The 22,536-nt window shown below is 35.2% G+C and overlaps 1 protein-coding gene across 2 annotated transcripts in view; it reads right to left on the minus strand.

Annotated features, from left to right (window-relative positions):
- Dctn6 (dynactin subunit 6) overlaps nt 1-22,536 on the minus strand; it is a 36,238-nt gene that overhangs the window by 11,764 nt on the left and 1,938 nt on the right. The window contains exons 2-7 of one of the 2 annotated variants that reach the window (XM_047551331.1): nt 17,556-17,620; nt 7,240-7,345; nt 5,810-5,898; nt 4,799-4,846; nt 3,628-3,770; nt 1,592-2,038 (exon numbers count right to left, since the gene is read on the minus strand). In XM_047551331.1, coding sequence (XP_047407287.1) covers nt 1,940-2,038; nt 3,628-3,770; nt 4,799-4,846; nt 5,810-5,898; nt 7,240-7,345; nt 17,556-17,620 — 550 coding nt within the window. In that variant the 3' untranslated portion in view covers nt 1,592-1,939. Of the gene's footprint in view, nt 1-1,591; nt 2,039-3,627; nt 3,771-4,798; nt 4,847-5,809; nt 5,899-7,239; nt 7,346-17,555; nt 17,621-22,536 lie in introns of those variants that run through there. The other variant, XM_047551332.1, reaches the window with a different exon arrangement.

The raw sequence follows: 22,536 nt of genomic DNA on the forward strand, positions 1-22,536 counted from the left end.
CTGAATAACAGTCTGAAGGCCATATTTACAAAGAGAAGGTTGTTCAGCGAAGCTTGCAATTAGTCAAAAGAAGTGGTAAGTCTTGAGGTGTGTTATCCCCAAGTCTCAGTGGGTACTGATAAACTGGTCCTACTATAAATAGAACCTCTGGTCACTGAATTGCTCACATCTCCTGGATTCAGGACCTCCTCCTTCATGGATAACAGTGCACACTGTCATATTTTATTTCTCCAAGACCTGTTTTGGTAAGTTCACTATTTCTGTTCATATTTTCCTTCCTCAAATGAGTTAACATTCCTTAATAGCTAACAGAATACCTGGTAGACACCGAGGTTTTTATCACTGTTTTTTGTTTTTTTCAATGTTGGGATCAAACTCAGGCCTTGTGCATGCTGGGCCAGTGCTCTACCACTGAGTGCCACCCTACATGGTAATTCAGGAAGTCTGAAAAGTCTGGGGGTTCTCTGTACCAAATCCTTAGGAGATGTCTCACTGTACTAGCTGTACTAGTACACTAGCTACACTGTCTCACTGTACTTAGCTGTCTCATGTACTAGCTGTAGTTTGGAGAGGGCCATTTATGTAGCTTATCAGAGAACAGTTTAGAACCATGACAGGATTTCAAAGGCAGTTTTGTAATTTCTGATCTTTTCCCAGGACCAACAAAATTATGACTTGATCTTCAGGGGTTGAGAAGTAAATGATAGTTATCAAAAATTGAGCTTTAATGCAATGTTCTCCTTTTTTCAAAAGCTCTATGTTCAGTTCATTACAGTATGGTTCTCCAATTTGAGTCATGACTATTCTTACCAAAATCAAGTCATTTGTATTAGGAACAATTACGCTAATTTGTACTATTAGTTTCAGAAATTAAAAAACAGTTGTCTCTATCCATAACTACAATTAAATTTTGAGAACAAAATCTTAAGTCTTTTTATCTTAGTATTATCTCTTTTTTCCCCTATGGATTCAAAACTTGAAAAGTCTGTTCTATTAAACATATGCACTTGAATTATTCAAAAAATTTGAGGGGTTGGGAGTGTGGCTTGATGATAGAGTATACACTTAGCTATAGGAGGCTCTGGGTTCAATCCCCAGCATCAAAAACAAAACAAAAATTTGGATTTACAATAAAATTCTCAAAATTTTGTCTACCATCTAATTAAATGTTACAACAAATTCAATAACTAGTGATTATTACTACGTCAAAATAATTTCATAAAAATTTCAAAATCTTAGTTTTATTGTCCTCAGAAACCCAGGAATATCACTGAGTGGTCTTTTATTTGTCATCTTAGTCAGACAGCATTCTTTCTGAATTTATATTCTGTTGACGACATCTTTCCCTGATTACTTTGTTTTGCTGAAAAGAAAAAAAAAATTTTTCTTAAAAACAAAGTGAAGTCTAAACTAATTCAATAGCTGCTGAAATATCATTTGAAACTTTAAACAGCTACAAATCCACAAGAGGAAAAGGTAAGTAAACACATTAGCTTAATGCATCATAAAAATTAATAATAAAAATTAAGATACCTCTTTTGGGAAGATTAATGCAAGTAGCCAAACTGATTGAAGCAGACTCACTAAAAACTCTGTCACCAGCAGTTTTTATTTAGTTTAGTATATGCTAGAGTGTAATTACATGACCACTTGCCATTTCTGTAGTCTTTTACATAATCAATTTGTGGCTAACATTTTATATAACAAAAGAAAAAATGAATCTGTAAATTATCAGAAAGGAGCAAAGGCATAGGAAAATAATACATTTTATATAAATTATAAAGGACAGTTACAATGGAAATCCATTACTTTCCTCTCATAGTTTTATCAAACAAAGTCAACACACATTATTATGTGAGCTGCTAAGAATGTACAAACACTGTGGCCCTTTCAAAAGACAGTAGTCAAAGAGGGAACGTTATCTTGATATACACTATTCTCAGTTCTTAACTGGAGTCGAGCTTCCTTTCATAGTCTTCTTTAGGTGGTGATAATTTGGCAAGATTTTCATCAAGAAATCCAACTGTAGTGTCTGGGGCTAAAAAGATAAGATAATTAAGACTGACTGGCAGAAAGCGAAGTCAAGAATATTAGATAGAAATGGTTACTCTTAGGTCAGAGAATGATAGGTGATTTTTACTGACTTATTTCTTACCTTTCTTTATTTGTGTTTTTAAAATACATAATAAAAATATATTAAGTTTGGTAACAAGAAAAAGGCAAATGATTTTATACATAAAAATATACAGGAATACGCTTCTAAACTGGCTTTTGTAGATTATATCCTAGCTTCTAAAAAGCAAAAGGGTGCCAATTAGAGAAAACCACCTATGTAAAACACCCATAGAATATTGCTTTCCACACAGATAAGACACAGTCATTGATCTTTACTCTTCAAATGGCAGCACTGCCCAAACTGAATGTAAAACTCACTTGGGGTACTTGTGAAAAATATAGATTTTTAGGTCTGTGCCTAAACACTGTGCTTCAATAAGTCTGGGGAATACATTTTTAATAAAGACCCCTATTTACTCCTTATAATCAGTGAAATTTGGAAAATAGTCTTTTACAACAAACCTTAAACTACAGATATTCTTGCTTACTTAAGTCTAATTTTCTTTTCCCACTTTCTGCTTCATTTCTGTTTTAATCAATTTTGCTGTTACATAGATTGTAAAAAAAAATACTGATTTTTTCTTTTTAGTTTACAGAAGTAATAGTTGCTTACAATAATAATGCCAAACATTACAAAAATTGAGTAACCCAGAAAGAATTAAGAGTTTTAATATTTGATAAAAATATGTCTGTAAGAATCAGAGGCAAAGCAATAAATGTCTTGAAAATATTTTCTTTGCAGGCAGGAAAAGGAGACTAGGTAACTAAAGAAATACATATTGAGTATGTCAAGCAATGAGGCTCAAAATTTCAATCTAAATGTCTTATGTTCAAGGAAGATCCCAGAGGTCTTATCTTTTTCATCTTCTATTCTAACATTAAGCTCCAAATATATATTCTTGTTTATTAAGAAAATATCCAAACACACTTGCTTATTCATAAGCTGTTTAATAATCAAGCTATGTTATGCTAAACTCAGACAGATCCAAGTTAGATGCCTAGTATTAAATTTGGTAGGGTCATTCCTTTGGTAGTGCCTTGAAGATTGATATTTTAGGATTGAATCAATGTGGTCTGTAAGGTTTGATGATGCATCTTCAGTGAAAATGCTAAGACCAGGAATAGCAACTCTGGATTTTCTTTTCCTCACAATCAATTTGTCATTGTCATCCATATATAGTATACACACACACACACACACACACACACACACGCACACAGAGGATAGTGACCTAAACACTCAATGATTGGGCTGCAAATAAACCCAAGTTTCTTAGGAATGTTTCTCTGATGTTTTATTGTATTCTTTTGCTTTTTTTTTTTTGGTGGTGGGGATCAAACTCAGGGTCTCATGCATGTTAAGCATGCACTCAACTCACTGAGCTACACCCCAGTTCCTAATCATTTGCTTTTAAAGTGAATTTGTTGCCCACGAAGACAATTAGTTGGTGTTTTGGGAGGGTGAGCAGTCCTAGAAGGAAATATTTTTTTATGGAGAGATTGTTCTAGTACCTGTGGTCGCTCAGTTTGCACCCGACGAAGACAGTCTGCACCATAGATCACTGTATTCTCAGGGATGACTTCAAAAGTATTTAGGTTGCAACAAGCCCCAATGATGCAACCACTTGTCAATATTACATTTCTGCCTACATATGCTGCAGCAAAAACAGAAAAGATTGCAACTTAAGGCATTATATAACACTTTTTTGCGTTTACAACTCTTTTTTTTTCTTTCTTTCTGAGATTTAGGTATAAAAATCAAACTGGTCTTAAGAAAAAAAATAAAGAAAATGCTTCAATTCAGAGTTTGAATAGACAGCACAGAGGAAGACAATGCAAAACAGTGCGAGATGAATTCAAAACAGAACTCTGCTGCTGACTAGTTGTGTGGCCTTGGGCATGCCACTGGTTTTATAGTTTTACTATAAAATGGAGAGACTTCACAGTTGACTTTAAGCATCAAAAAAAAAAAAAAAGTCCTAAGCACAGGTTTGACACATAGTAAGCTTATAATAAATAAAGAATGCCAATGATGACAATAATTGGTAATCCAAACTAAAATTAAGACCATTAAGTAGGTTAACAAAAAGTATGACCTTATTTTAAAAAAGAAGTATTTTTTTCCCCATGCCATTCAGGACCAACAAATATAAACCAGTGTTTTTAAAGAAGTGTCACTTTTCAGGTTCTTTCTGCACCCTTAGTGGGACAAGCTCTTGGAGCTGATTCCCAGCAGTGCTGGTGACTTGAACCAGTTTTGGAGAGTAGATGATATTTGTTTTATTGATTGGAGGAAGAGTAGTTCTGAAACGTAAGAAAGAAATCTGCTCAAGTAACTGATTTTTTTCTTTAGTTCTATGATTACATTAGTCAACTAAAATACCATCCCACACCAGGATTTAATAGAAATCTTTTTCAAATCTTTCAATGGAATTTTATGGTTTAATCCAATTCTAACCTAAAAATACACTGCAGATTTTTAACTTTAATGTATTTAACCACATTATCAAATAACCACATAACTAGATTAGGTTCTTTTGAGGTAAAGAATTAGTTTGACAATGACTTTAGTCCACTTCCAAGCATATCACCTTGTTATAGTTTGTACTTTGGTTGTTTCCCAGGACACGACAAAGAGAAAGGAGGTAATCACTTTAACAATGAAACTCTGAACATAGCTTACCTTTTGATTCGATGACATTATTATCCCCCATTTTCATGGCTTGGGAATCTGTGAGCCTCAGTTAAGTAAATACTCTAAATATGTTCATCCCTTTTCTCCCCACTTACACAATATGTCCTTAATTGCACTGAAGCAAGGAGGCATGGGAAGGACTTTGTAGGTTCTCCCTTGCCAGAAATCTTTGCTTAGAGAAATCTGTAATAAAGTTTTAATCCTTAAGCATAAGTATCTCTAGGTATAAATAAATGACTCCTATTTTTTTAAAGAGCCTTGATTTTATATTTTCACAATTATTTTAAGAAAATCAAAACTATCCATTACCCAGTCACTGAAATGCTGTTGACAGTGTTATATGTTTTGCTGACACCATGGAAAAGTTTTTTTATCTTTTCAGAGTATAAGACAAAGCAAAAGAACTGGTAGAACCCCGGGAGAAAAGAAATAACACATACAGAATGAAATATTATCACCTTTGCCCACCATATTTTTGAATCAGACAATATATTATCTGTCTAAAATGATACAGGAACCAAATTGACAAAGGTGTCACTCTTAAATCAGGACAGAAGCCAGGATTACTATTTCTGTGTCCATTGCCATTTAGTCATTGCTGCTTGACAATAAGTTGTAGTTCCAGCAAAAGGACTTTCAAAATGCTGAGCTAAAGATGTATGCTTGTGTGTCAGAAAATGGCATAAGTATTTATTCTATTGAGTTAGTCAACAGAACAGGAAATATTTTTTTTTCTTTTTTTGTAGTGCTGAGGGTCAAACCTCACACAGGCTAGGCATGCGTGCTCTACCACTGAGCTATAGACAACCCCAACCCTAGAAAAGATTTTTTAACATACTACAAATACGTCTGTACAAAGAACAAGGTGATGTACTCTTAAAAATGTAATCATAATATATATTATAAATATATTTAATAGCTAAATCCTGATAATTTCTACAGGAAGAGATCTGGGTACCAAAGGACATCTGGGAATGATGGTAGATTAGTAAAGGATACAACAGCCAACTTCAAACACATTGTTGGTGCCAATGATCATAGGTTTGGGTTCTGGATCTTCAGTGTCAGGGGTGATATTATCTGGATGACTATAAAAAGAAGAGATAGATCATAAAAAACCAGTAACAATAAGCTGTTTTTCTTTCATTTTAGAATTTGGGTTAATTCTCTCAATTTTACTTGCATCAAGCTTAAAATATATATCAGTTATTTCTTGGTCCAAGTGAATCATTTCCCCTTTATGTTAAAGAAAGCTTGATTTTTAGTTGATCAGAAATGTATGTAGTGGGACGGTCTTCCTTTATTTCTTAAACTCAGAATTCAGAGGGCCTTTTCTAGACCAAGATAAAAAAAAAAGGGGGCTGACTCGACTTTTAGCCTGTTAAATTAGAATCAAAATCATTCCTAACTTGAGACTTTTCTATTTTTATTAATCATTCAAGATTGTAAAATATAAACAGATATGCACATAAAATAATTATTTTATGATATTAGTTGAAATATTTGGAAGACAAAATGCTTGTGCTCTTAGAGGAGGAAACCATTTTAAAAACTGTGTTTTATCTCTGACAGTTGAGTTACTACAGGATGTTGCTTTTGTTAACTGACTTACATTGAAGGTGCCAAATGTATTTTAAACTGCTTAATATACTAAAAAACTCCCAAATCCTAAGTAAGCATTCAGACAAATCAGTCTTTTTATCACATTTAAATATTTTCCTAAGGTCTTTCTTACAAATTCCATACATTGTTGCTATAAATTAGGTGTAACCTTGAATATCCTGCCAAAATTTTATCTAGAAAGATATACAAATGCTTATGAAAATTTCATGGGTTAGTTCACCTATGATCACATACATGTTGTAATATTTTATTATCTGTTTATCTTTAGGATGGCAAACTTTTCATCTGTAACTCTGGGTATTACTGTGCAGAACATGGGAAAACATACAGCTGAGTTAAGCTCACATTTTTGGGGCATGAATAACATTTCTGTCAGAATCAAGAAACCCAACCAAACTCTTCATAGCACCTCAAGGTTAGAGGTGCTCAGGAAGAGTTTGCTTAAGAGAAGGATGAGAAAATGATACAAAAGGGGAAGGTCATTGGATCCAGAGGTGAAGATTCTAGTCAGTCATTAATCAGTAAGCTCCTCAACCTGGTCAAGTCTTTTCTCTACCTAGATTTTGGGTTCCTCATTTACTTTTTTTGAAAAAGATCCTTAATGTTTCTCTAGCTCTAAAACAGTGGGCATTCCAAATGTCAGCTGTAATTTTTAATTTTTTTTTTGCAGTGTTGGTGATTGAACCCAGGGCCTTGAGCATGTTAGGCCAGTGCTCTATGGGTGAGCTACAGCTTAGTCCCAAAATTTATATTGATGAAAACTGTTACAGGTGGTGCTTAGTTCACATTATCTGTAAAAGTCTTACGCATTTATGATGAGGGCCTGTTCTTCTATCAGGTTACCTTCACCAATCACTATCGGCCCAGCTTCGGCAATAATTCGTGCTTTGGGGTGAATCACTGTCCTTGGTCCTGTTAAAAAATCATTTGAGAAGAAATTATCAATAGAGACCATGCTTCCAACAAGGGGTGTGAGGTGACCAAGGGTGGGAAAGGCTGTTGGGAGGCACAGGCTATTACTTTACAAAGAATATATTCTGTTATCAGTAGTTAGTGCCAGATATCAAGTCAAGGTAAATGAAAGAGTACAGGAAGAGAAAGTCAGACAGCTCTGGCTCAACCTCCATTTTGAAGCATCTGTGATCTAGCCAGGAAACTTGGGTGATGAGACAGCAATCTTGCAGGGTTGTTGTATGGGTTAGATGGCACAATGGTGGAGACAAGGTATGTGCCATATAGGTGGCAATAAAAAGTAATTCCCTTCCTTCCTCTCAAAAAGGTGAGGCTCTCTGCTTATGATGTGGTGCTTTCTTGTGCTAGTGCTCCACAGGATTCATTTTATTACTTATCACAGATTAAGAGATGTGAGTGGACAGAAGTCAAAAAATATGGGATGTAACCTTAGCTTTGTCACTATCCTGACATACCCACTGGAAGGAGGCAGAGCTTCTGTTGTCTGATCTTGGATATGATTTTGACTGGTTAAAGTACAAAAGGTGAAAGGGAGAGAGGAGTCACAGGGTAAACACTGAAGTCCAAAGACTCTGGTGCAGGGAGACGTGAGGTGATACCTGTGAATTCAAATCCAGGGGAACAGGAGGGGCCTTATCACATACACTTCAAGAGCAGGACTGTGGCGGTATTTCACCCCTAATGAGGAATCCTGATTCTGGAATGCTAGCACACTCCCCTCCCCCAGCTTTTATCTACCCACAGGTCTCATGTTCTGGTGATAACCAAAATACTGATGAGAAAACATCCTCCTCTCAGCCTGTCTCCAACACCCTTCTCACTCACCCCTCAATATCAAGACTACATCTATTGGTAAACAACTGGATAAGGAGTGACTGACTCTGAAAGTAGGGGAGGGTGGACAGAGGATTCACAGAGGGTGGGGAGAGGGTCAGGAAGGTGACCCTGTCCAGGAAATCTAGTATTCAATTGTTAATTAAAAAATCATTATCTGTGTGTGGTATGTAAGATGCAGCACTATATATTACAGGTAATCAAAAAATGAACATATGCTGGAGCGGGGCTCAGAGGTAGAATGTATGCTTGGCATGTATGAGGCCCTGAGTTTGGATCCCTAGCACCAAACAAACAAATAAACAAAAAGAACGTATGCTATTTTTGCCCCTTTGAACTTGTTATCTTGAAAACTGGGAATGCTTAACACACTTACAGATGTATTAAACTAAATAAGGACATGTTCCTGGTGCCCAGAGAATGAGAAGGAGCCTCAGTGCAGCTTATTCTTTTTTCTGACAATGAAGAACTGCAGGGATTGATAAAGAGGTTGGAGGCCAAAACAGGATGCATGTCCCAAGACACTATCTGGTAAGAGAGCATAAGCGTGGCCTTGATATTTCTCTGTCACGTCAAATATAAAATTTCCAAATTCTCCTACTTAGCATAAAAGATGAAATCCCTGGGAAGTTTCTCAAGTTGATCATGAGTGTGAACCTGTGTGTTTTTCTTCCCTTATAAATACTTCCCCCTGCCATATAAGTACACAGATATAATCTATACACACATTTATTTTCTTACATATATAATTTTATTAAATATAACTATTTTCCAAAACAAAAATAAGAGTGGTATTATTTCATATTTCTGCAAATATTTTTATTCCCCTTTTTTATTAGAGCATCATAATTATATATAATTGGGTTCTTTGTGACAAAAATCAGACATGCAAGGAATTTGATTTTGAGCCCCATCCTCTTTTCTTCCCCTCCAAATTTCCCCATTTTCTCTCCTCAATGTTATTAAACTTCCTTTCTTCTACATATACATAAAAGTGAAATTCCCTGTTATCTTTACATATGAATATAACATGATTTGTTAAATTCATTTATCTTTCCATTTCCCTTTCTCCCTCCCTGTCATTCTCTTATATCTACTCCACTGATCTTCCCTATAACTTTATGATATCTGATCCCCTTTATTTATCTATAGAAGAAATAGATGATCATTGCCAAAAACTCAAACAAAGTAAGGTAAAATGTGAAAGGTTCTGTTACACTTATTTGATTTCCTAGAGGCAAATATTTTTAAAAAATTGGGGTATATTATTTCAGACTAAATACTACTATATATTTCAGATCTGTAAATATCACTCTATGTAAGTTATATCCCATTCAAAAATTCAAAAATAAATGTAACTAGTAGCAAAACTATGTATTACAAGCACATACTTCTCTAAAGTAAACATGTAAACATATCTAGGTATTCTTTTTAATGGGTGTAAGGTATCTCACATCATATTAATATACCACAATTTACTTAACTGATTCCTTAATAATGGGCATTTAGACATTATAAACCTTTGAAGGAGAGGTGCTAAATAATGCTAACACCAACAGTGAATTTCTTTGAAATGAGACATTCCTAAGTCTTCCAGACATATAAGCCAATTAAAAGTTTGCACAGTACTAGATTTATATTTTACTTCAAAATGTTCCCTATTAAAGGGAACCTATTTTAGGTTCTTTGTAATTAAAGCCACAGCCAGCACCCCACCCTTGTCTAGAAAGTCTAGACTCCAGGCTCTATCACTTAAGAGCTGTGTTTCCTCTCTCAAAGGTCACCCTTTTCATCTATAAAAGGATGAGATCCTACCTCACTGGGCTGAAATGTGGATTATATGAAAAAAAAAAAAGTTTTAAAAGGAGATCATGGGAAGCTGATTCATAGTTGTTAAAAATGAGAAGTCTATCACTATTTTAGCTTACGACTAAGAGCTAACAAGTGACTTTTCAAAAAAAAAAAATTTAATTCAGGTCCGAGAAACAAGTGTCTGCTTTCCTCCTTTATTAAGGTATAAAGACATACTTACTTTTAATCAAGGGGAGAAATTCCATACCTTATTATAGGATGATAAAAAGATTGGTAAGAGTGTTTTCTTTAAGCAGCTTTAAAGATCTTAAGACAAGAGGCAGAGATCACCATGGCTGTGACAGAAAGCAGATCTTTGCCACTGCTAAATAAGTAGCCAGAGGCACTAGATATTCTGAGGGCTCTCAAACTGTAGCTTTTGATAAGCATCACTTGTAAAGAAGTACTTCTGGAGGTATTAATAAGCCACAGGTACCACTAAGACTTGTGTGTCTTTAGAAGTTCCTATAAAGTGTACTTCTGAAAACAACATTTAAAATCTTCTCTTTCAAAAATTATATAATACATGCTCATTATATTAAAAAATCCAAACAAATAAGCGCAAATTTAAAAAAATGAGACAAATCCGAGATGCCTTTTTCTTTTTTCTTTTGTGGTGTTAGGGACTTAACCCAGCATCTGGGGCAGGCTAGGAAAGCTTTCTACTGAGCTACACCTCCCACCCCATAAGATGACATATACACTATTTTAAAACAAAGCTGAAGTCATTTTAATCAGGTGTTTTATTACTATTATTATTATTATTATTATTATTAAGTTATATAATAGGTAACTGGAAAACTCTTGGTTATAAATCTAGGGTACTGTGAAGTAAAGCATAGCAGCAGCACAGGTGATCTCTGACTTAAGACGCCACCGCCATCTGCTGGCAGCATTGCCAAACTACAGGTCCTGGTGTTCCATGGTTGAAAGAACTGCCCAATAAGCCCTTGAAGTTTTTTTTTTTTTTTTAAATTGGTTCTTTTTAGTTATGCATGACAGTAGAGTTCATTCTGATATAATTATACAAGCATGAAATGCATCTTATTCTAATTAGGACCCCAGTCTTGTGGATGTACATGATGGTGGAATTTACTGTGGTGCATTCATATATGTACATAGGAAAGTTATATCAGATTCACTCCACCGACTTTCCTTTTCTTATTCCCCCTCCCATCCCTTCATTCTTCTTTGTCTAATCCATAGGACTTCTATTCTTCCCCTCATTCCTCATATAATTTTACTTGCATTATATTGAAAAGTGGTTTGGGGGCACATTTGAAGTTATAATTTTGGGCATGCTTCCTTAAAATTATTATTTCTGGGCTGAGGATATAGCTTAGTTGGTAGAGTGCTTGCCCTGCATGCACAAGGTCCTGGGTTCAATCCCCAGCACCAAAAAAAAAAAAAAAATTTGTTCTAATTTGTTATTCATTTTGACTAATTGTACACATATAGAGTATGACTTTTCATTTCTCTGGTTATACATGATGCTCTGAATCATACCATTTGTGCAATCATGCATGTACATAGGGTAATATTGTCTGTCTCATTCTACCATCTTCCCACCCCCATACTCTCTCCCCTCCCTTTAGTCCCCTCTGCCCAATCCAAAGTTCCTCCATTCTTCCCTTGCTTGCCCATCCCCCCTGCCTTTATGGATTAGCATCTAGAGAAAACATTTAGCCTTTGGTTTTTTTGGGATTGGCTTATTTCACTTAGCATAATGTTCTCCAACTCCATCCATTTACCTAAAAATGTCATAATTTCATTCTTCTTTAAGGCTGAGTAGTATTCCATTGTGTATCTATACCAGTTTCTTTATCCATTCATCTACTGAAGGGCATCTAGGTTGGTTCCAGTTTAGCTATTATGAATTGAGCTGCTATAAACATTGATGTGGCTGCATCACTGTAGTATGTTAATTTTAAGTCCTTTGAATCCCTAAGTTTTCAATTAGTTAAATTAATTATTAAGTTCCCATAAGTGGTATATTGTTGTTCAATTTGTTTTTATAGGTGTTACACATCTGGGATTATAGGATAAAAATGGATTAAGAAGTTAAACTATTAACTTTGTGAGGTGACAGCAAATGAGATGGGCAGTAATAAACTGGACAGTTTTCCGTAAACCCTCTTGTAAGTCCTTTTGGGCACAGACTAGAGAGGTTTGCATACATGTACTTCAGAATAAGTGACTGCTAAGATTTTGGTTAGACAAACTTCTTTTTTTATATTTTAAATATATATATTATATATATATATATAATATATATATTCATTAGCAATTGACCTTTTATTTATTTATACGTGGAGTTGAGAATTGAACCCAGTGCCTTGCACGTGCTAGGCAAGCGCTCTGCCACTGAGTCACAACCCCAGTCCTAGACAAACTTCTTCAAGGGGCCTGTAGCTTCAATGAAAGATACGGACAATCCACCTTTGTCTCTGCAAGGTTTTGTGCTGGAGATCAGGCAACAGAGAGCCCAGTAATACAAACACTATTAGTAAGAGCACATGGAAATGCAGACACAGTTTATTCCACTCTTTCCTGCACACCATGAGCACTTTTACCTAGAATGGGTCTGAATTCAAAACAAGTTTAAAGGTCTTAAGGTTAAAATGTTTTAAAAATAAAAATCTGTCACCATGGGAAGTTTTTTCTTTTAAGTCTGTTGTGAACCTTCTTGGAACTCTTTCTGACAGGGCAGTTAGTGTATTTTCTTACTGACTGTGCTGAAATCCTACTTGGCGTATCTCCTTGTTTGGATCAATGTGTTTTGAGTTGAAGTTGCCTTAACTGGTGGTGGATGAATTATTTTTCTAAATGGTTGGCTGGGCTTGAGGCAACAGCCAGAAAGACATTCCTTGTATCACATTTCCACTTGTCTCATTTGGTAAGGGGCACTCTTCCTGTCTACCTTTGCCACGAAAGCAATCTTTATGAATATTTTCCTATGTCAATAAATAATTTAAAAAGTCCCAAGTTCTCTTCAGAAAATAAAACAATTCTTTTGACCTATAACCTTAAGTACCTATATAAGCTGCTTTATAAGCAATGATTTCTTAAGTCAACGCCACTGTTCAGTCATACTGAAAAAGACTCCTACAATAAAAAGGAGGCTTTTGATTAGTATTAAAACTCTGCTAGAGAGAAAGAATTAAGTGGGACAAAGCACTTCCAATACAGAGTTCTGTCTTCGTATCATAATGTCCCAACCAAGCCTTGGCCTAACACCAGTAGTCTGTCCCTCACCCTCTAATGAACTAGAGAACTATGCTTAGAGGTACCTTTCTGAAATATTTCTGAAAGATTCTTCAGCTCTCAAAATGAAGATTTACAGGAAATAATTGCCCCATGAATCAAGGCAGCTTAATTAAAAACAGGCCTGATGCTATGAAACTTTATTTACCCAAGCCAGGAGAGCTCTTATTTTTCTCAAGGTCTATTTCTGAGCAGCCTTTAGTGAGGCGGTGAGGCATCAATAGAGCTTCAAGTCAAAGGCTCCTGACTGAAGACTTTATTTCCAAGCTACTGACTAATTTCTCTGATAAACCAAATACTTGATTTTCTAGGAAAACAGATTGGGTTTAACCTGAAATATACCAAAAGAAAAAAATTATTTTCTTCCTGAAATATTGTAGAATGGAATAATTTGTAAAAGTATAAATGACTAGAGGTTAGAAAGTGGCACAAAACATCCTGAAAAATCTATCTACAAACTACATTTGAGTTTACTAGTACTTAACCCAGAAAATAGGGTTTATTAAGTACTCAGATCTTCAATTCTATAAGCACATAAGAAAAAGACTTAAATCAGTTTTTCTGGTAATTGAAACACAAAAATAAAAGTTCTAAAATGACAAGACTGGTGGGGATGGTTGTAATCAGATAACCTATCATTACTCTCTGCTTGGATTTAACTTTATAATTATTTCTCTCAGGAGGTTTTTAAATCTGATATGTTCTTTTAGAAAAATGAATTAATAGAAGCCAAACAATTACAGATATTTATACCAAATATAACAATAACATAAATGATTATTTTAATACCAATTCTGGAAAATTTATATACACATGTGCATATATTATATATATATTATATATGTATACATATACACACATATAGAAAAGATAAGAACCATTAGAGATAAGAATTATGAGGCTTGAGTGTAGCAAAATAAAAGAAAGATACATACAGTGAGGTAAGAACAACTGTGGAAGACACAACACTGTGTAATTATATCACTCTTCTGAACCTTTTCCTTATTTTAAAAAAGTGATTTGTTTCTATGATGTTTGTAAGTAAATTTTCTTGTTTTAAAAATTTGGAGCCAGATGTGAAGGTGCATGCCGGTACTCCCAGCTACTTGGAAGAAAGAGGCAGGAGGATTGCAAATTTGTGGACAGCCTTGGCAATTCAGCAAGACCCTGTCTCAAAATAAAAAATATAAAGGGCTGGGGATGCAGCCCAGTGGTAGAGTATCCTGGGTTCAATTCCAGTACTGGAAAAAAATAAATAAATGAAATAAAATATAACATGGGTTTGGAGGTGGAGCTTAATGGTAGAGAACATAGTTAGCACATGCCAGGCCCTGGGTTAGAGTCCCAACAGACACACACACACTAATATATATATGTATATATACTCTATATGTATATGTTGTGTGTGTATATATAAGACCCATTCTGTGATAAACTTCAAATCACTATAGATTTCTTTAAAAATTTGATTATGCTATAATATATCACTGAGAATCTGTGTTGAAATATTATTTTATGTTAACTAGAACTGTGCCCTATCAGGGGTCAAATATGAGACGGTAAATTTAAACACTATTTCCTTATATAATTTCAACATTTAGGGAAGAAGAAAGATAACAGGGATAAAGAAAGGGGAGGAGTACAAAGCAGTGAAAAAAGTAGAGGGAGGAATGGGAAAGTGGGTGCTGTTTACTGATATGTGAAGTCCCAATCCTGGGCAGTGATCTACCAATTGGAAGCAATTCCTGTTCTCTACATAGGATAAAGTATTTACTGTTTTAAAAAAGTTTCTGTAAGTAACAGGAGTTGTACAAGTATGAAACACACACACACATGCCTGTGTGTATGTATGCCAACAGATATATCCATAATACGACATGTATTATATGTAGATATTCCATACTACTTTTTTATTGTGTGATCCTGGGGATTGAGCCCAGGGTCTCACACTTGCTAGGCAAGAGCTCTACAAATGAACTACATCTGCTGTTCTTTTAATTTTATATTTTTTAATTTGAGAAAGGGTCTTAGTTGCCCAGGTTAGCTTTGAATATGTGATCTTCCTGCTTCAGCTTATAGAGTAGTACTATGCCCAGCTTACATACTGATTCTTTAAAATGAGATAATGGAAAGGAAAGGAGTCTTTAAAATGAGAAATGGAAGGGAAAATTTACCTAATTAACTGTATTACATTATTTTAGTTATACTTTCCTTCTATTTGTAGAATACTTTGTGAGCTACTAGGAGGTGTTTTACCTCAAATCAGGATTAAATAATGCGGTAAAGTGATGAGTAAAAATAATGAAGAAGAATATTTTGAGGTGTCTGGCTCTCATGATTTCATAAAAAGTTTGCAGGTGGCTTAAGAAATAATGAAGACAAAAAGTTAACACAGCACTGGGGAAAACAAAACAAAGCAGGGTCATTTCCTAAATTTCTAAATTTTGTTGATTTAAAATAATTAAATCAACCTGGCAAATTTTTAACAAAGTTTCATATTTTCACAGTGTTCACTGGTTTCATAAGATATGATGCCTAAATTGGTTGGAGGCTTAGACTTTTCCCCCTATTTTCTTTTGAGGCAAGGTCTCACTAAATTATCAAGGCTGGTCTTGAATTTGCTATCCTCCTGCTTCAGCCTCCTGAGTAATAGGGATTACAGGCATGTGCCACCATGCTCAGTTTAAGTATAATAGGAAAAAAAAACCCTGTAATATCACATAAATAATATAGTAATCTTAAAACATTGTTAAAATCATTATATTATTATTTTAAAATCTGTAGTTGTAGACAGACACAATACCTTTATTTTATTTATTTATGTGGTGCTGAGGATCGAACCCAGTGCCTTGTGCATGTGAGGCAAGTGCTCTACCACTGAATCACAACTCCAGTCCCATTATTGTATTATAATAATTATCAAACAATATAAGGAAACAAGGTATATTTTCTCTCTGAAAGTATAATTCACTGATAGCTCTATTCTGAATGCATGCAGGTGAGGTGCAGCTGCTGGTAAGGATGAGGTTATACCAATACAGGTGTAAGGCATCATACCTGGGAAAGAACAGATAAAAGAATTGAGTAGTAAAATGTGAGTTAGGAACTTAGTCATGTTCACATAAGTAAGTTGCCACATGCTGAATTGTTTATTTGATCTAAATGTTGTACCTGACCTCTAGTGACACTACATTCATAAGATGTAATGGTGCTAACAGCTATTGAGACTTTACTACTCACAATTTTTACATTCTCTTGCAACAAACCTAGGAGGTAGGTACTCTTATTTTGCATGTCATAGAAACTGCTAATTGACATTCAATATCCATTCTCTTCTTTTTCCTTATAATTGAAAACTGATTTTATTAGGGACAGTAATGTGGCCAACTATGTATGTCTCCCAACTCCCTTTGCAGCTCAAATGTATCCACAAGACTGAGCCCTAGTCATAAGACACACAAAGAATGGTTGTATGGAACTTTCAGAAAGGCTATCTAAAAGGAGCTGACTCTTCTGTGATGCATGTCCTTTTGTTTACACACCTCCCTTTTCTCATTCCAGGTGACTCTTGGTAGTCTAGCATCACTTCCTGGCCTGTTAAGACCAGAGCTCCATATTGGACAATCAATTGATCAGCCCTAAATTATTTACTTCTAAACTTTTTATATGTAGGAATAAATGTTTGCATGCTTAAGCTACCACTACATGCAGGTAAACCTTCATACATACAATTACACAGATGAGAAAATGAAGGTTAGCGAGGTTATGTAACATGTCCAAAGTAACCTAGCAGGTAAGGAGTGCAGAGCAAACTAACAGATTTGTGGACTCCTTGGTGCATGCTTTTAATAAGCACTCTAGAATGCAAGCTCCACAGAGGCAGGCCCTTTCTCTGTTACACTCACTGCTGTGTCCCAGGTGCCAACAGTGATTGGCACATACATCACAGGTATACAACAGGTATGTTTCAAATAAATGAATAAACACTACCTCATTAGTATTTCAGTTACAAATTTATACATGGCCTCTACCATATTATATTCTTTTAGAAATATTAAACACAGGAGAAAACACATTGTTTTGTCAATACAATTAGGACATCAATAAAATAGACACAGAAGGTAGTATCTAAATGTAAAGCTCTAAAATAGATTGCATACGTCAATTCTTAAGAAACAATTTTAATAAACCATCTTCTTACCTATAGTTACATCTCCTCTGATTTCACTTTCTACACATACAACTGCTCCAGGAGCAATCTTCACACTGTAGGAAGAAAAGGGTAACTTTCATCATGGGAAAAACTAAAAATATTGTTATAGAAGCTATGCTGGGCCGGGTGTGGTGGTGCATACTTATAATCCCAGCAGCTCCAGAGGCTGAGGAAGGAGGATGGAGAGCTCAAAGCCAGCTTCAGCAACTCAGTGAGACCCTGTCTCTAAATAAAATACAAAAAAGGGCTTGGGATGTGGCTTAGTGGTTAAGCACCCCTGGGTTCAATCCCTGGGCCAAAAAAAAAAAAAAAAAAAAAAAGAAGCTCTGCTGGCACTGTAGTGAGGGAAAGCTTAAAACTACTGATGGGAAAACAGGATGTTAACTGTAAGAGGGAAGAGGGCAAGGTTGTAAAACATTATACATTTATCAAGTGGCAAACTATCAGACCAAACTCATATATGATATACTGTTAAAATGTTTAAGAAGAAAAGAATTTTGGATCTTTCCTTTGAATATAACACTAGCACTGCTTCTAAATAGCAAAAAGCTGAAAACTATCTAAATATCCATCAATACTAGAATGGTACCCTTAATGTACAGTTATTAAAATGAATGACCAATTCCTCAAGTAAAGATTCTAGAATGATCTCCAACCTATACTGTTAAGTAAAAACAGCAAAGCTAAAAAATGGGCAGTATATAATATGTTACTATTTTTGTAAATGGGAAAAAATATGTTTTGATTTACAGTTGCTCACTGCTAGTGCTAAAAAGAAATACTTAATTTTGTATATTGGCCTTGTATCTTGAGACCTTGCTAAATACATTTTTGTTTTTTTAGTGTTATGGATCAAATCAAGGGCTCTGCACTTTGCCATATAAGTGATCCACTACCATTAAGCCTTGCCCCGACCCCTAAAAACCCACTTTTGTAGACTGTTTGGAATTTTCTACATAAACAATTACATTGCCTATGAACATACACGGTTTTGTTTTTTTCCTGTTCAGATAGGCATGTCTATCATTTCTTTTTCTTGCCTTGCTGCTCTGGTTTAGCCTTCCAATACAATATTATAGAGAAATCATGAGAGCAGACTTTTTGCCTTGTTCCCAATATTATAAGAAAAGGATTATAGTCACATGAAGCCACTAAGACCCTAGAAACTATCATTTAAGTTGTGAATTTTGCATTTTAAGTACAGTATTAGAATAGTAAGTGACCAAAAAAAAGAGTAAAATTATGGCATTTGCAGGTAAATGGATGGAATTAGAGACTATCATGCTAAGAGAGATAAGCCAATCCCAAAAAACTAAAGGCCGAATGATCTCTCTGATCAGTGGATGATGATACATAATGGGGGGTGGGAGGCAAGAATGGAGGAAAGATGGATTGTACAGAGGAAAAAGAGAGGTGGGGAGAAGGAAAAATAACAGAATGAGACAAACATCATTACCCTTTGTACAAGTATGATTACACAAATGGTGAGACTCTACTTTGTGTACAACCAGAGAAATAACAGTTGTACCCCATTTGCATACAATGGAAAAAAAAACAGGAAGTGAAACAATTAAAGCTTTGTTGACCAAAATGTTATTGTATCAATTTATAAATTTTTCAAAAAGTTGTTTTCTCATTTCAGTAAATATGTTCTGTAATTAGCAAGGACTGGAAACCTAAATTTTATTCTTACCAATTTACTTTTTTCTGACCTTCTATTTTAAATATTCATGCATGAAAATGCTTATTTTGAATTTATGGTAGATAACATAAAAATTAGTGGCACTTTCTAGTTATGAAACTTTCAATAAAAAAAAGCTGAAAGATTTCCTTTTAAAAATAGATTTTATGTTGTTCTTTTAAATGTGTGCTCCTCAATGATTATTTGAATACTTACAAACTATTACTGGAATGACAGATAAAAAAATGGATATTAGTTGTCTTAAGAGAGGCAATTGTGAAGTATTGTAAATAATGCTGATAGCCATAAAATAGGAAGGGGGGATAAAAAGACAGTTATCAACTATGTACTTCCTAACAATAAAAATAAGATGAAACTATATAAGAACATTAGAATGCTCTACTTCTATTTAAACATAATTGTTTATAACATGGGTGGTCCAAGCTCATTCATTAAATATACTGTCCATGGCAGTATTAGCCCTACATAGTTGAGTAGCTGCAAGACTGAGACCTGCAAAGCCTAAAACATTTGCTCTCTGGTCTTTTACAAAAAAATCTGCAGACCCCTTGTCTCATCACTTTATAATTTCACCCCTCTAAAACTTTCATTCCTTCAGTAAAGAAAAGAGGTATTATTCAAAAACAACAAAAGAGCAAGAAAAGAAGCAACAAACAGCAGGGAAAGATTTCAACAGATTTCTAGGAGACTGTAAATAGAAGGAAAACAGTTACCAGGCTTAGCTTAGAGGCACTAGGTTATTTAGGGAAGTAGGCATTGCAGTGGAGGTGGAGAGGAGTGGAGATGAGAGTAGAGTTGTTGGATACCTGGGCCCTTCCCCATCCCAGTGTGCACAGCCAGATGATCCCTCTCTGAGGTGTTATGCTCAAGATACCAGTTCCAGAGGTAAGAGGGGAATGATGGCTAGAGCAAACAGGGAGGCCATCAGCTCTGCTTGCTCTGTGTGCCTTCCTGATCCTCAGAGAATTTCAGGCAGCCTGGAGAAACAACCACACATTCTGAGTTCTTCAGTGAAAAGGCTGGCTTCCTGCCTGCCTTTTCCTACCCTGAGGCTAATCAGAGGATCCTTCTATGAACATATCCAGAGCTACCATGATTTTAGTCTTCATTTTAATAATATACAGAGAACCAGATATTATCAGACATTTGAGGAATTCTTCCAACAAAAAAGAAAAAGAAAAAGACAAAAAAGAAAAAGAAAAAAAAAAAAAAAAAAAAAGTCCAAGGGAACACAGTCAATTCCGGTAACAGGTAATAGAACTTAAAAAAAAAAAACCAAAAAACCACCACCACCACCCCACAACGACAACAACAAAAAAACCTTATAATTAATCCAAAGAATCAGATTGTTTTTGCATTTGTAAATCAAGATAGAAGTCTAAGAAAGAAGAATAAGAGTTTATGAAACAGCTCCCAGGAACGAAAAACATGACCAAAGTAAATCAAACATTCACTAGGATTGAGGTTAAAGACAAGAACTCTCTCAGAAAGTAGGATGAAATGTAAAAAGATAGAAAATAGGAGAGAAAAGGCAAGAAAATTAGAGGATCAGTACGAGGTACAGAATGAAAATAAAAGAAATCTCAAAAGAAGAAAACAGAAAATTGGCAGGAAGCAAACTATTGAATAATAAAAGAAATTTCCCAGACTAAAGGATATCAATCTCTAGCCTGCAAGGGCTCAGTGAATCTTTAGCAAAACGAATGCAGAAAGACCCACGTTAAGTAGCATCATAAAGTTTTTGAACACTATGAAACAGATCCTTAGGTTTTAAGAGAAAAAAGGAAAGAAAAAAAAGAGCAGGTCACACACAGCAGGCAAAAAATAAACCGGAAGTGATGGCCCCTTTAATCCCAGTTACTCAGAAGGCTGAGGCAGGAGGATTCTTAAGTTTGAGGCTAGCCTCAGCAGCTCAGGGAGACCCTGTCTCAAAATAAAAAGTAAAAAGGGATGGAGGTATAGTACAGTGTAAAGCACCCCTGGGATCAATCCCCAGCATCAAAACAAACAACCTCCACCCTCACCCCACAATAAAGGCAAATAGTAAAAGAAAAAGCTGAAAGAGTTTAAAGATTCTGCTTCCAGGAAACAGGAATGTGAGGTGGTGAAGGATAAAGTAGTTTTCGCAGTTTTCCAAATGAACGTTTTAGTTAAGTATGTATCTGTATGCATCCATTAGTTTGATTAAAAAGTACAATCAGTATTAAATAACAGGAAAGTACAATTACTTAATATAAGAAGGCTCATGTGAAAATATTAAAACAGAATTTTACCTATTTAAAATACCTTATTACATGTATCTAGGCAAAGACTAGAAAGTAACAAAAGAAAAACCTCTCTTTCCAGGTTGAACATCACTGAAATTAGTAGAAATACCCAAGGCAGGCAGACAAAAGCATGGACAAGGCTGGGAAGCAAAGGAAGACCCACCTATGGACAAACCTCTATAGGAGGAGGAGGGATCTGCACTTGTAAACAAGATGTTCCTAAAGGCTTCTCATTCCTGAGTCAACAACCAAACTCTATGTACATAACTGGTGCTTGTAAGATGTAGTATTTGATGGTGATAGTGGCTGGAGGGCATAAAGAGCCTAATCCTACAGAGATAAACTGGGCCTGACAGGTGGTGGCAATACTTAGAAGCTGCAGGTATAGCTAGAAAACCGACATGACTTGGCAACAAGTACTATAATAAAATCTAGCTTTGAGGAAAAATTGGAGGTGTGTACTTTCCATTTTGTGGCCTGAGGACCACAAAATGTATATTTACTTTCTTCTCAGTCACAGAAACAGGTTTGACTACAAAGGGATGGGGGTGAGGGGTGAAGAGTAAAATAAAGAAACAGGTCAGTCATTCTGTCCCCTTCCTGTAAGGGATGATTCCAGATGGAGAGAGGGGTTCAAGAACAGTTTCTCTGACTCTGTTCCATTAATGCCAGAAAACCAGGCAAAGGTGAGGAGCCAGGGAACAAGATCAAAGCTTCTAGTTTTCTGAACTGCAGGACTGATGGCACCAACAGAAAAAGTCTATGGGACAAGGGCACGTTTCAAGATAAATTCAGTCTTAAGTATTTATGGAAAAGGAAGGAGATATTCCCAATAACCACTGAAAATACAGATCTGGACTTATGAGAGAATTCTAAAATGATAGAAAAAAGTATGGATTCTTTCTTAAATACGTCTCTTCATCATTTATATTCCAGAATCCTCAATGTTCCCTAATATAAATGTAAAGCAATTCTCAAAATACTTTTAAAATCACATCAA

The sequence above is a fragment of the Sciurus carolinensis genome, chromosome 4 (genome assembly GCF_902686445.1).
Source record: "Sciurus carolinensis chromosome 4, mSciCar1.2, whole genome shotgun sequence".
In the NCBI taxonomy this organism is placed as follows: domain Eukaryota; kingdom Metazoa; phylum Chordata; class Mammalia; order Rodentia; family Sciuridae; genus Sciurus; species Sciurus carolinensis.